This window comes from Phyllostomus discolor, chromosome 5 (assembly GCF_004126475.2).
Source record: "Phyllostomus discolor isolate MPI-MPIP mPhyDis1 chromosome 5, mPhyDis1.pri.v3, whole genome shotgun sequence".
Lineage (NCBI taxonomy): Eukaryota > Metazoa > Chordata > Mammalia > Chiroptera > Phyllostomidae > Phyllostomus > Phyllostomus discolor.
Genome location: NC_040907.2, coordinates 33,312,073 through 33,327,203, shown reverse-complemented (window position 1 = coordinate 33,327,203; position 15,131 = coordinate 33,312,073). Strand labels below are relative to the sequence as shown.

General features: G+C 51.5%; 1 protein-coding gene across 1 annotated transcript in view; it reads left to right on the top strand.

The window, feature by feature from the left end:
• Positions 1 to 8,192, top strand: part of TRABD2B (TraB domain containing 2B) — a 209,032-nt gene extending 200,840 nt beyond the window's left edge. Inside the window, exon 7 of the mRNA XM_028513714.2 lies at positions 2,648 to 8,192. Coding sequence (XP_028369515.1) covers positions 2,648 to 2,873 — 226 coding nt within the window. The 3' untranslated portion in view covers positions 2,874 to 8,192. The remainder of the gene's footprint in view (positions 1 to 2,647) is intronic.
• The last annotated feature ends 6,939 nt before the right edge of the window (positions 8,193 to 15,131 follow it).

Below are 15,131 nucleotides of genomic sequence, written 5' to 3'. Positions count from 1 at the left end.
GCCTTCAGGCTCAGTTTTCTCGTTTTGGAAATGGGAAGAATAATAGATGGCACATGCCTAGCATCAAGCACAGTGCTTGTCAGCATGTAAGAAACACTCCATAAATGGAGGATGTCATTAGTGGGGGAGACACATGCAAACATGTTAATAATGATGATACATATAGCCAACACCACAGAGCACCATGTGCCTGGCATCATTCAGACCTCATGTGCCCTAACAGGTGCCCATGGCATAGTGTGAGAATGTACAAGTTTTTATGGGAGCTTGAACTCTTCCAGATGGCATTAGAGAATGTAAGACAGAGGCCTAGAAGTGAGGAAACATTGCGTCTGCATTCAGAGAGGAGTGGGAAACTGGCCACAGGACGTTAGATGTGACTGGAGAGGGTTGGTGTGTGCTGGGAGAGCCAGGGAAGGGAAGGTCAGCTGACACCAGACCAGGACAGCTCTCTGGAGCTGCACATGGCCAGAAGCATGGGATAAGAGGCACAACAGGCCAGATTTCGTCAGTTGTAAGGGGTATTCAAAGCCACCGTGTCCTTCCCTACTCCATCCATTTCAAACACACACTCTGTCCAGAACATGTTCCCTCTGTTCTCTGTATGTGATAAGAGTTTGCTCCCTCCTCTCCTGATAGGTCCTCTGGGAATTTCTAAAAGCAGAAGACCACAACCTCTACCTCATGCAAGGACTCAACAGGATCCTGTGGTTGGAGCATGACCAGTAGCAGAGTAGAGAGGGAGGGACCAGGCAGGGAGTGAGGACTTTGCTTTGACCAAGTGTCTGGACCCCACTCCCAGAGCAGAGGTCCCAGCCCATGTGGAGACAGAGCTGTTCTTGGTGACCCCAGTCTCCCTTATCCACCCACCCCCAGGCTGAGGCTGAACCAGCTTGTGTAAGAGGCATCCAGCCATGTGGTGGGGGGCTGGGCCGTGGCAGTGATGATAGACCTCATCCAAGTGATTTTGGCTAATTGTTGGGACCTTATAACCAGCACATGCAAATTCAGGTTAGGTGGGGTTGGGGGGCTCCCAGAAGTCTCAGGGACTGAGCAGCCTGTCTGGGAGGGAGGGAAATCCCTAGAAAGCAGAACAGTGTCTCATATGTTGGAGGCTACACACAATATGCAGACACCAGAGAGGGGCAAGCTTCCTACCCACCCAGCACCTACTGTGTGCTCCTTTCCCTGTGTCCTGGAGCAAGTTACTTAAGCCCTTTGTGCCTCAGTCTTTTCATAAGTAAAATGGGATAACAGTTGTACCTGCCTCATGGGATTGTCATGAAGAATAGAGGTTCCTACAGGCTAAGTGCTTCTTGCAGAGGTTACTTCCTGCAGTGCTTCCCGCAGAGCTGGCATGGGCCCCACTCTGTAGGTACTTCTCTGTTCCTCTGGGAGCACCCTCTGACACATGCAAGCTAGACTTGCTGCCTTCACAGGTGACTGCAGAGTCACCTCTTCAGGGAGGTCTTTCAGGCCCCACACTGGATTCGGGCTCCACTGTGTACCCTCTGCCCCTGGTTTTCCCCTCCCATCCTGCCCCTCTGGTATTGTGGGGTTTGTTGGATCCTCTGCCCACATGTCTATCTGCCTCCCTCTGTCCAGGGCTCCATAGGGAGAGTGTGCCCATCACTTCTAGGTCCCAGTCCTTTTCTCTATCCCAGAGTCTCCCCCACCCCCCGTGACCTTTGTTAAGTCTCTGTCTTGTCCCTTCCCATCTCCAGACCTTGTCCCTCTCTTTGTTCATAACTTCCTACCTCTCTTTCTAGGGCTTGAGCTGGTAATGTGGTCCTGCACCCTGTCCTACCCTGCACTTGCCAGTGGTATCAGGTGCTGGCCTCAGCCTGCCAATTCCTTCTGTACTGATCTCCTTTTCTTTCTGTCTCGCTCTGTCCCTACGTCACTCCTTCCTTCCACTCTTTCACATATGCTTTTCTGAGCCAACATCCTTAACCATGACCTCCAACACTGGATTCTGTTTTTATAAGTTCATGAAGGACTGTACCTTTCACTAAAACCCTCTGTGGCTATGCTGACCCCAGGGCTCCTGCCCCATGGAGGTGCTGCCTCCACTTGCTCTGTTGCCTAGTCACCATGTAGCCTCTCTGAGCCTCAGTTTTCTCATCTGGTGAAAGAGGTGATGTGAGCCACTGTAAAAGTTTCTTTAAAGAACCAGAGACACTCTCAATAAATGGTAGCTGGCAACACAAGATGGGGGGGTGGGGGTTGTGTGTTTTGTTTTCTGTTTATGTCAGGTAGGGGAGGGGAGGGAACTAGGAGGGCCATGGCAGCTGTGTGCACAGGTGTGAAGGCTGATGGCCCACAGTGACCCCAGATAGCTCCCTCTATAACACTTCAATTCTTTCTGCCTGGGACCCAGATTCCTTGAGTGGAACTGAGCCCTGTGGCCCCCAGTGCCTAGCCCCCTCCAAAGCCTGGCATAGGAGGGAGAGTACAGCCTCAGCAGCTCAGTGGTCTGCTGTGTGGCTCTGGGCTGCTCACTTTCCCTGCCTGAACACCTTGCTTTCTTCTGCATTCTATGAGGGGAAAAAAGAGATCCAATAAGATCATATCTGAACCCCAAGGGTACAGCCCAGGATGGAGCTATTGAGCAGTCACTCAGGGTTTATGTGTTTTCTCCTCTCAGCACCACCGCCTCGCCACCCCCGCTGCCCCTCCAGCCCACGCACAGCTCTGGGACCGCCAGGCCCTCCTTCCAGCTCTCTGACCAGCTCCAGCAGCAGGAAGAGCCAAGTTCTGCCAGCAGCTCAGCGCCTGCCAGATTGCAGCCAGCCCTGGGCCTCCTCCCTGCCATTGTCATCGCTGCCAGCACTGCAGCCTCCTTCCTGCTACACACTCTTAGGCCCTCCTGACCTCGACTGCCCCATGCAGAGAAGCCAGAGAAACCACAGGAGGGTCTGTGGCCACACCCCGCTGCCCCTGCCATCACCTCCAGGGGCGCCTGACTCCTCACTGGCAGGCAGTCCAGACGGGATCCGTTAGAACACTAGAGCTTTATTGTGCCCAAGTTACATCTTCTTTTTTGTAGAAGGATCTTAATTTCCCATAGTGCTATGGGGTTCTTTTGTAAAATATGTGTCCATATTAAAAAAAGAAAAATGTATTTATTCCACTGATAAAACTATTTTTATGTGGCCTATGTTAATAACCCCTTAATTAGCCCCAACACCAACCCAGGAGGTGAACCCAGGTTGTCAGGACACCTGTGACCTCATGCAGACAGTGGGTTTGAACTCGCTTCCTCCTGGATCAGCGGAAGCCTCCAGGGTCTGGGTTTGGCTTCTCTTACTGTGGGCACTTCAGAGAGAGGGGCAGGCAGACAGGCTTAGCTTTTGTGAAGCTGGATTTGGGAGTCAGAGATGTGAATGCTGATGGTCCTTCCCTCTCCTGGATGCATCCTAGGGCTGGGAAGATACTTTCGGAAAGAGAATGCTGCTATTTTGAAACCCCTGGGTGTCTGTGAACAGACCTCCAGAGTTCTTGGTAAGTGTTTTGACCAAAGCACTGGGGTAGAGGAGGGATGTTGGTACTGAGGGAGGTGGTTTCCCAGCCCCATGTGCCTGTTGGTTAAACTGAGATCCAGAGAGAGGGTGATGGTTGTCTAAGGTCATACAGCATGTGGGAGATCCAGGATGTGAATCCAGGCCTCTCTCTTCTGACAGCATTAATCCAGCTTGGGTTATAGGAGATGCTACTAAAGTCACAGCCAAATGGAATGAGCTGGGCTGAAGGACAGGAGTGGGCACAGAAGGGCGATTCAGGGACAGGGGCTCTAGGATTCACATGGTAACAATTGTAATGAAAGCTACCATTTGTCCAAAGCCCACAGTGTGGCAGGCACTTTGCACACTCACTTTATCCCTGGTCCTCACACCAGTTCTATGAGAGGCAGTTATCTTCACTTCACAGATGAGGAAACTGAGCCCCCTAAAAAGGTAAAGGGACTTGCTCAAGGTCACCCAGCCAGAACATGCCCTAGATCAATGTGATTCAAAAGTGATTCTTGTCTCTTGGATCACGTTCTGCCATGCTCTCTCTACACAGGGAAGCTCCCAGGAAGGCAGGCCTCACCCCACTGGGCCAGCACAAGCTTCTTACTCCAGCCAAAGAGTGTGTTTGGCTACAGTTATTCATGTTGGTCACTCTCGCCAAAGGGTTCTTTGTGTGTGCCACGTGTCCCATGCCCCAACTCATCTTGGAGCCAATGAGAGGTTTTTCTGCCAAATCAGAGGATAGGGAGTAGCGGGCATCTGTGGGAAGGCTGGGAAGCAGGAAGACAGCCGGATGGGGCAGTCAGGCCACTACAACTCAAAGAGACTGATCTCGCTCTTCTGCCCCCAAGGTTGTGGCCGAGAAGGCAGAAGACCCAGTGTGGCTGCCTTCCTTCCAGCCCTGAACCCCCATTGGGCTAACAGCTCAACAGTTAGAGGATCCTGGAACACAAGGACAGAAAGAACCCCTCATTTGACACATAATAAGACCTGTAAGAGTAATAATAAGGCCTGGGGGAGGGGCAGAATTTCCTCAGGGCTGCACAGCTGGGTGTCTGCTGACTCCCAGACCAGTGCTCTCCAGCGTCACTGCACCATGGGCTTGTTTCTCCTGCAGGCCTGGTGGTGACTGGTTAGCTCAGTGCCGTCGTGCCCAGCAGGGCAGCTATCTTCCTTCTGGGGTAGTAGAATTCAGGGCAGCTCACTGGATGGTCAGGGTCCCATTGGCATCTTGGCAGGCAGCTGAATTCTTTTCAGCTCAGCCCCGGATGGATGTGTTTGAGCTTGAGACCTGGCAGGAGCCCTGAGCTCTACTTTAGAGGGTCCATCCAGCCCCATGGGCACCATGCTGTAAACTGAACTTGACCCCAGCCAGGGTTTATCCTTGGCAGAAACGTGACTTCCTATTTCTGAGCAGGAAGGGGCTTAGCTGACTTATAAAGAAGGCTCAGAAGGCCTGGGGGACATCAAACACATCGTGCAGAGCACTATTTGGATGAGATAAGTGTAAAGGAATTAGAAACACACAGGCCAGATTTCCCTCTGTTCAGGGCAGAGTGTGGCATGCAATGTATTGAGATGGAACTTGAGGTTAATTAAAGATGAAGCATTTGGGTAAACAGTCCAGGCACCTGACTGCGTGCCCAGATCTGTGCCAGGCATGGGGCCAAAGAGGTAAATTAATGCAGTGTGTGATTATTGAGCACACATGGTGCCCGCCTCCGTGTTGGGTCCGATTCTAGCCACCTTTCCTGACCTAGAGGAGCTCTGCATCGAGATGGACAAGCAGCACAGTCCTAGATTCCTAGAAGGAGCTTTGAGGTTATCCTGTCCAATCCCCTGACCAGGCAGATTCTGCCCTAGTCTTCCCAGAATTCCTCCTCTGGGCAGACTGGGGGATTCCAAACTCTCCCTCAAATAATCTCTCAGTAATCTAAAGAAAGATGGATGGGCTAACTGGTCAGGTGGACGTGTGCCGATGGGATAGCCAGAGCCAATGTGGGTCAGACATCTGCAGCCTGAGTTTGCTGATCTCTGAGGACCACCCACTGGCCAGGGTTTGAACTGAAATGAACTCGCTGCTTATATCCAAGAAGACCTGAGGCACATTGACAGAAATCAGAATGTTTGGGGCACGTGCATTCTCTCGTCCTGGGCCGGAGAGCCCCATTCCATCAACAGCCACTCACATGCTTTGAAATGATCTTTCCACCGCTACTGACACTTTTTCCAACATGATCTATGTGCTTAGCCTCATAAAATGCCCCTGTTGTTCTGAGAGCACCGTGTACACTTCGCAAGGCTTTCACATTTGACCTTGAAGCAGGCACAGAAGGTGGATGGACTGAGACCCAATAGGTTAAATGATGTGCCTGAGGTTAGGCAGTAGGTTAGTGGTGGCTGTAGGTCCCCTGTCTCTCAGGGAACCTGACTGAATGACAAGGAGCTTTCTGGGGCTGGTCAGCATGGCAATGTCTTCTAGTCTTCCTCCATCCAGGCTGTTCTCACACACCAGCACCCAGGGGAAGGCAGGGATCGTGAAGGGGTATGCTCGGGCTGCAAGAAGCTACACAGGGCCATCAAGGATCCCATAATCTCTGAGATTCAAAAGAGCCAGAGGCTAGGAAGCATGGAAACCTGTAGTGACTGGCAAGTTTGCCTTTGCTCAGAAAGGCCACTGGCGAATTTTCCTCATGCTGAATGCTCTGTCATCTACTTCCTGGCTTCAAGCAGACTTGGACAAACCTATAGGCTCAGGACCCTCGTTCTACCTGCCCAGTCTTCGGTCTGGTGCCACTGTCACAACAGATCCCAAGGAAAGGTCCTCCACCAAAAGGAAAGCTTATGAAAAACACATTGATGGACAAGAGAAGTTCTACTTGGGAATTGCAGCTTTGATGGTATCCTGTGTGGCAGAGAACAGAATTGGAGCTGATGATAGTGTTTCAATGGCCGTGGGATAAGAACCAAAGTCCTCAGCATGGCACTCTAGATTCTCTGTGATCTGGTCCTCCTGGCCTTGCCAGCCACATTTCTCATCTCTCCCACTCTGTCCTGACCAGACTGAACCAAATTTGTCATTTCTAGAATAGGCAGAATGTTTCACACATGCCGCTTCCTAGGCCTGGAAACTCCTTTCTCTTACCCCTAACTGCTCATTTTTTTGAGGATCTACTCAGATGACACCTCCCCCAGGAAGCCCCCTATGATTCCTTTGTGCTTTCTTAACATCTATCACAACACCCACCGAGAATGATTAATTGCATATCTGCTCTCCAATTGGACTGTGAGCTTCTCAATGGCAAGAGTCATATGAACTCACCTTTGTATCTTCATCTGACACAAAGATGGCACTCAATACCTGTATAGAAAGGAAAGGAGAGAGGCAGGAAGAGAAGGAAGGAAGGAGAGAGGCAGACGGTAGCTTTGCTGGTGGAATAGTTTCTTGTATAAAGCCAAAGTTGTCCGAGGATGCACAGGTGCCCCTGCAGATGGCGAGTTTCCTGTCAGGAGAAGTGTGTGAGCAGGGGCAGTAGGCCCCCTGGCTGAAGGCTTGGTAGAGAGTTGAAGTCTTGGCAAAGGACTGGAGTAGATGACATCGAGAGTCCCTCCTGCCTCTGTTAATGCTCAGGTTCTTTGAACATTGTTATTTTTCAAAAAAATTCATCTAAGCAGCCAAAAATATCACCCGGCTGGCTGTCTAAACCAATAAGGTTCAGGAACGAGTCCAGCCTCACACCACAGTTCCTCAGCAGCCTAGCCGGGCCTGACTCGAATTGGCAGGCTTGCCAGTTGCCTTGGGATAGGGGGACTGCTGGGCTGTGGGGGAAGGCAGGAACAGAGCGCAGGGCCCTGGTCCCAGCTCGCAGCTCACTGCCTCCCTGCCCCTGACCCCGGGGGAGGGAACAGAGGGGTCATGAGAGCCAATTGAGCCTTACCTGTCCCTGCCCCAGGAGCTTCCCCTACACTTTCTCTGACTGTAGCTTTTCCTTTCCAGAAAAAAGGAATACTCTGAGAGTCCTTCACTTTGCTGGGTGACCTTGGGCAAGTCCCTGCTGCTCTCTGAGCCTCCATTTCCTCATTTGTCAAACAGAGGCCTTTTTTGCTACCTAAGGTATTCTGGAGGGATGGGCAAATGCAGTGTGCAATTTTGGGGGTCCATGAAAGTGAGGTACTCAGCTTTTCTCCCAGGACCCACAGGCTGCCATGGGATTGGGAGCATGTGGCAGGCAGAAGAGGCGACAGAGTAGCATGCTTCAAAGGGCCCCTTCCAAGTCCCACTAAAGGGAAAGGGACCTTTGAATGGGACCGGAGTCTAAGAAGTTTCTGGTGGGGCTTTCAGACATCTTGGGCCCCATAGCTGGGGTGGCAGAGCCTGACCCCTGGCCAAGGGAAGTTCTAGCCCAGAACAGAGGAAGCAGAGCTTCTGCCCCATTCCTGGAACTCCAGGAGATCACAGGAGGTCCCTGCCTGACTCTCACTGTGCGGCACACACTTCCGATCTTAATGTATTTGAAAGTACTCGTGATGCTGTTCTTTCAATCACCTCTCCCCCTCACCTCTGTGAATTATCATGAAGAGTTCTTTAAGAATATAATAGAAGACAAAGAAAGATGCTATTAATGTTATTTTGCCAAAAATATTTTTGTAGCATAATATATTAATAAAAGACATTATGGATTCAACAGGAGGATTTCTCTGTGTGTTGATGGCCTGAAAACATTGGGGAAAGCGACTTTGGGGAGGACTAAGGCCTGAGGCAGTGTCTTGGAGGAACTGGGACAGCCCATTTTCTATGCAGAGACTCAGGCAGGCTCTGGGAGGGCTGTTTGGGCAGGGGTCCAATGGCTCCAGAAGCCTCACGCTGAGTGGGGTCCAGGTAGCTCTCTCCAGTCAGAATGAGCTGCCCACAGCCCTAGAAAGAGTGGATCCCCTGTGCCACAGACCTCAGATCCAGATGACGTTTACCCTCAGGGCCTCCCTTTCTTTCACTCCCTCACTCTCTAAGACCTACTGAGTCCTCTTCATTCATCCTGCCTCCTCTCTCCATCCCCATTGCCCCAGCCCAGACCTCCTTATCTTCCTCTGCACCACTGCCATCCTCAGCTATGTCTCCTCTGGTCCATTCTCCCCTCTGCAACCTAAGTGAGCTCCATAAACCACAAAAATGACCTCGTGCCTCCTTTGCTTTTAAAACACTAATGAGGGGGGCACCAGTATGTCTGAGATGCCCTGTGATGGTTACCCTCCTTGGGACTTGAGGCAGACGGGCAGGTCACTGAGAAGTTTAGCATGGGAGAGGTCTCTGTGTTCTGAAACCACAGAGCCTTCACCAGAGGCGAGCCATTGGCCTCAATTAGTGAGTGCTTGCTAGCTTCTACTAAAGGTGAAGTGGGCTGAGTTCAGTGTGCCCACCCCTCAGATAAAGGCCATAATGCAACTGGAAGCTAACATTTATGGAGCATTTGTTAGGTGCCAGACAATGTTCCAAGCACGTATGTCTTAAATCATTTCATTTGCACACCTCAATTTTACAGTTAACATAACTGAGACACAGGGAAGTTAAGGAACTTGACCAGATCACACAGCCTGCAAATGCTGGAGCCAAGCCTGAAATCTACACAGTCAAGGTCCAACTCTTAGCTGTAACTCAGCTATGCTGTGCTGTCCTGTGAGGTGGGCAGAGAGGCATCTGCATCCCCATTTCACATACCAGGGTGAGCTCAGGACACATCTGAGGCCCAGTGCAATGAGCATCTCCCACATCCTGAAGTTGGCCCACACCTTTGTCCCCCGCACCAACTCTTGACAAAAGGATCTGCAGGGAACCCAGCCATGATGGTCTTCAGGGTTGACATCAATGGAATGAGGACTCCTGCTATGGCCTGTGACCCTGTGCTCTCTGCTCCAAAGATACCAGCTGCTCTCAGGAAAGAAGGCTTCTTTCACCTACTCACCTGCAAGCTCAGTGGGAGAGTGAGAGCCAGGCCTTCTTTGGGGTAAGCAGTCCTAGGTTCCAGTGCCCACTGGAGAAGCTATGGCCCAGGAATGGAGTCCCAAACACAGTGGAATGGGTGGCTGAGGAAACCAGGGGCTCCTCAGTGCCCCTGACACACTACTCTGCATATGGCAGTGGGAGGCAGGAAGAGACACTCAAGTGTCTGTGCCTCATACCTAGTATACTGGAGTGTCTGCCCATCCTAACCTGGGAGCCCTGGCCCAGCCCTCCTACCCTGAGCTCTGGGCTGGCCCTGCTAGGATGCTCTTCTGAGGAGAAACCAGATTCCCCATCTGACATTATTAGATCATGAGATTCAGGGACACCCCTGTCTCAGCCCCAAATCTCCATGGGCTGCCCCTGACCAGAGGCTTCCCTATACAGCCTCAGAGCTCTGAGTTGGGCCCATGGGGGGAGCTACAGGGAGGTGGGGAAGAGCTTCCCAAAACTGGGACATGCTACCAAGGAAGTAGTGAGTTCTCCAAGAGGGGATGTGTGCAACTCTTGCTGGAGGAGGGACACCCTCCCCAGGGCAGAGGCTGGCTGGCTGCCATCTGTCTCCCTCTGTCTTTGTCTCTCTCTTGGTTGATCTCACATCTCTGTGCCCTCTGCCCTCTCTGGACCTCAGGCTCCTTATCTGCATGGAAGCAGATAGGACAAATTATATTGATTAAAATTCCTTTGAAAAAGAGCAACATCTTTGTGTGGGAGGTTGAGATATGAAGAAAAACTACCTTCTCCCTTCTCAAAGGAGGTAGAGGATAGATAGATACTCCTTATGACCAAGGAGAGGAATTTTGTCATTTTGTTCCTGAAAATGAGGGCAAAAGAAGGAAAGAAGAGATGTGAGGAGCCAGGAAGAAGGAGGGAAACTGAGGGAGGTGTGGACCACGGCTGTTTTGTGGGGAGAAAACCTGCAGTCAGCTGTCATTTTCCCGGTGCCAGGAGAGGCCTCGCTCAAGCTGCTCTCCCAGCCGCCAGTAAATCTCCATTGCTGGTGACAATTTGGAACAAGGAGCGACCACGGAAGGGGCTGATTTTCATGGCCAAGTTTACATGGGGTGAAGCAGAGGCATCAAGTTCAACAACAGGATAAGAAGGTCATACAAGTGTAAGTGCTAGGGAATCAGACTCTGGGAGGGTTTGGACCCCAGCTATGGAGCTAGGGGTCCAAGATGATCTTCATCAGGTGTGTTGGAGCAGGAACGTCCAGGCCATCTGAGTTGCAGGTGGACAGAGATAACAAGCTAATACCAACTGGCCTTGAGTTTCCATGAGCTAAGGAATCCAGGAGCTCCGGAGCTCACTGAATCTGCAGGAAGCCCCCCTACCTCGTCACTACCTCCCAGGGCTGCCAAAGCAGAGGAAACACCCTGGCCTGGCTGAGGGCAGTCTGGGTGGGGTGAGGGTGGGGGCCTCTAGCTGCTGCTCACAGCAGCCAGCGAGCCAGCCAGACTGGGCTGGCCACTATTACTGCATCATAAAAAGAAATTATTTTCAGAAAATACTCATAATACTCTGTTTTATGTCAGTTCTGGGCTTGCAAAACAGTTCCTGTGTTTTCTTTTTTGTAGTTTCCATTTCTTCCTCCCTGATCAGTCACAAAAGAGGAATGATAAAACTTCCAACCTGAAGACATAAGCCCCCAGGCAAGGACTGGAGACTCCCAGGCTTCCCAGAAGGTTCCTTCCTAGTTCTTACCACCTTCCCTTCCCCGCGACTCTGAAAGGGTGGGAGGGGTTGAGCAGGAAGGTAACACAGCGGGTGGGGAGAGGAATATGGAGGAGATAGATGGAAAAAAAGGAAAAACACACAGAAAGATAGAGTGGACACTCAGGGAAGGAGAGGGAACCAACAGGATGAGAGGGACAGAGGGAGAGACAGACAGACTATTCTAGAGAGAGAGAAAGAAAAGAACGGAGGAGAGCAGTCAGAAGAGGCCTAAGTGGAGAGAAAGAAAAACACAGACAAGAGACGGTCAAGGTGGAGGGTCAGGACCAAGGAGAGTCAGAGCACAGCAGCATCTGTGGAGAGCAAGGACGACTCTGCATGGATTCACTGAGCACGTTGGGGCCTGCGATGAGGGGCCCAGATGGATGGGCCTCTAGGCGCAGGTCTGGGAGCAAGCAGGGTCCTCCTCCCAGGGCACCTTGAAAACATGAGGTGCTTCCAAGGCCTGCCTAGCTCCCCGGATTCAGTAGAGCAGCCCGTCCCCCTTCACCCTCTCCCACAAATGTTCTCCGGGCTCAGCCAGGTCATAGGCTGGTGGTCAGGGACCTCGGGCCTTAGCCTCATTTCTGTCATCTCTATAGTGGGGATAATAAAAGTGCCTCTGGTACATGTTGCAATGAGGTTTTGATGAGGTAGTGAATGTAAAACTCCCTGGAAACCAAGGCCCGGCACACATGCTGGTGGTTATTGTACAGGCGAAGAGTTGTGAACCAGCCACGTGGCTGGAGGCCTGCAAGTGTTTCATCATGGCCGAGCGCAGCCTGCAGGCCAGGGCGATGCGGCTGGACTGGTGGGCAGGGGCAGGCTTGGGCCTCATTGCTCTCCATGTGCAGAAGTTGATATCTTACCAGGAAGGCAGCGGGAGCCCCTGAGGTCAACTGTGTGACGTCAAACACGTCACTCGAGTTCTGTTTCTCAGTCACCCTGGGATTACATGAAGTTACCCCTGCATGGTGCTGTGAGCAATGTCTGCAACATGTTAATAGAAGTCAGACCATGCCAGCGTTATAGTACACGATGGATCTGTAATTCTGCAAATCACACTGGCTTCCCTGTGGAGGAGCATGAGGGGTGGGTGCGCCCAAAACTAGGGCAGGAAAGGAGGAGGTGCCAAGGAGGGGGTGAGCCTGGCTCTGGAAGACTTATTTTCACACTTTGGAGTCTGTACTGACTCCAAAGGTTGGGTAGGAAAGATGTGCCCACTGTCCCAGGGGTCTGAACAGTGCATCCTTGGGGACCTAACTGAAGAGACCTAACTGACTTTGACCTAGAGGATTCGGGGAAGGTTGCAGCAGGAAGCTGGGCTCTGGCAGTAGCACGATGGAGTGTAAAAGCCTGATGTGAGAACCCAGTCTCATCCTCCCACTGCATCTCAGTGTTCCCATCAGCAAAATGGGAGAGGATAGCCCAGCCCCACAGACCACCGTGAGGACTTAGGATAAAGAGGATGAGCCTGTGCTTTGCAGAACTCTGGTGCTCCAAGTCCTTTGCAGCAGTGATGATGATGATGAAGATGATGAAGAAGCCCAGCTGCTCCCCATCGCATGCCATGCCCAGGCCCAGCGACATCACATGTGAAGTCACATGGTCCCAGGACTCTCCCTGTGATGATGGTTGGGAGTGAGTAGGCAGGAGCAGCACCCCTGGGAGGGCCCTGACAATGACTGACTGCAAAGCCGTCCTTCCCCACTCCCTCTGGGGCACCCACCTGAGCCAGACCCCAAGGCACAGACACCACAAGCTCCCCCTACCCTCCACCTCTGCAGTTTGGACTTGGAGGGTGCCATCTGGCAGCTGCCACCAGGGGGTAGTGCTGCTCAAGCTGTGACCTCAAGTCCCAAACAGGTGACTTGAAGGAGAGAGGTTCAATGCGGGAGATAGAGAGGACCTGACTGGCCTTCGAGGCTCTGCCCCTCATGGAACAGGTAAGGGACCATCAAGGGGAAACTGTCCTAAGGCATCTTGGCACATGTGAGGCAGAGGTAGAACCCTGGTTTCCTGACTCGTGGGCAGCTCTTCTGGCCTCAGCCCACTGTGGCTCCCCTGGATACAGGGTGTCGGGCCAGAGAGTCCAGTTCAACTCAGCTTCCAAAACATTCCCCTCCCCAAACCTGAGCTGGCAGGGGACCTAACCCTGTGCTCAGAAATGGGCATGCATAGATTTGTTCAAAAAAATTCATTCGTTCAACAAAAATTACTGTGCCTTGCACTGAGCTCCCAGCTGGAGAACTGAGTCCTCCCTTGTCCCCCAAACCTGCTGCTTCGTGGGAGAGGCAGAAACCATGTGCAATGGTTCCCAGAAGGGTCTGGGCCTTCGTCAAAGACAGAGTTGATATGGAAAGCACATGTGCCTTCTCCTTCCTACCTTCCCCTTGACCCTACTGCCCAGGCACTCGGCAGTCTGCCCAGCCAATCTCTCCAGCCACCTGTCACCTTCAGTCCCCCCAAACCCATGTTCCAGCCACATAGGACTACTTGGGGTTCCCTATGCTGACCCCCAGTTTACTGGCTTCAGCTATCAGCCCCTACTTTTCCTCCAGGGCTAATTGTCCATTCTCCATTTTTGCCTGAAAATTGCCCTTCTGTTCTCCATGGCCTAGTTTAATTTGACCTCCTCGAGCAAGTAACCCTGGTCCCCCAGGCTCACATTTTACACCTCTCCTGAAGTCCAGACTACACCTCCTACGTGCAGCCTTAGATTAAGGATTCTTTATGTCTTGTGTGTGTGGCATGTCTTGCACTGAGTTGACTCTGCCTCCCGGAGACCCTATGAATGAATGACTTCTGCAATGTCCCGCCTCAGCAGCCCTGCTCAGCTCCAGCAGACTCGCACCTGTGGCTTCCTTTATGGAGTCCATCCAGCTCAGGTTTGGTCTCTTCTTTCCCTGCTGCCTTCTGTTTTTCCCAGCATTACTGTCTTTTCCAAAGAACCCTGCCTTCTCGAGATGAGCTTGAAGTAGGACACCTTCAGTTTTCTCCTTTCGCCTCCACAATGCTTCAAGCTTAATTTGCTCTAGGACCCACACTCATTTCTCTTTCTAGGGGTGCAGGGTATCTGGAGAACTCTCCTCCAGCTCCATATTTCAAATAAATCCAATTTTTCCAACCAGCCTTGTTCATTGTCCAACTTTTTCTCCCATACATAGTAACTGGGAATATGAGGGTATGGTATGTCTTATCACCCTTTAAAAATAGAAAAGTCAGGGCCGGTCTGCCACAGACACAGAGACCAGGCCTCTTACTCATCTTCCCCCCCCCCGGGTGAACAGAGCCTTTAAGTTAGAAGATGTGTGACTAATACCTCGCTCATCACCTTATGTCTGAAGACTAAGCATTATCCAAGATTAGCACCAAATTTTGTACAGCACAGGCCTGCGCCTTCCCTCTTACATATATAGTTTCTCAGAGAAAACCTCCAAATCCATGTTTTTCAATGGGGCTAAGACCACAACCCACAGGGTGTTTTGAAAATCTGGGGTGGGGTGGTGGAGGGGGGGGTCGGCAATGGCTTCCAGACATTGGTGGGGACGGAGCACACCCATGGGTCAGGGCTGTGAAAAGTCCCACCGAAAGAATGAGCCTTCAAGCTGCACAATTTTTGTATGTCTTGCCAGACATTCATTAGAGGAGAAAAAACATTTGTAATTATCTGAGCCTAGAACCATTCTATGCAAACACAAAGGGATTTGTTTTTTCAGTTTCAGAATGCACTGCATCTTACAGGAATGCAAGTGCCATGTTCATTGAGAGAAGAATGTACTTGGGTTTGTATCAAACTTGACCAAGAGCTGTTCACCACTTTGAGAGCCACCTTACAGATGACACTGCTTGTGTGTTTAAGGCATCGGAACGACACACCTCTGCCCCTCCGCACGTTTGCCATCACTGTT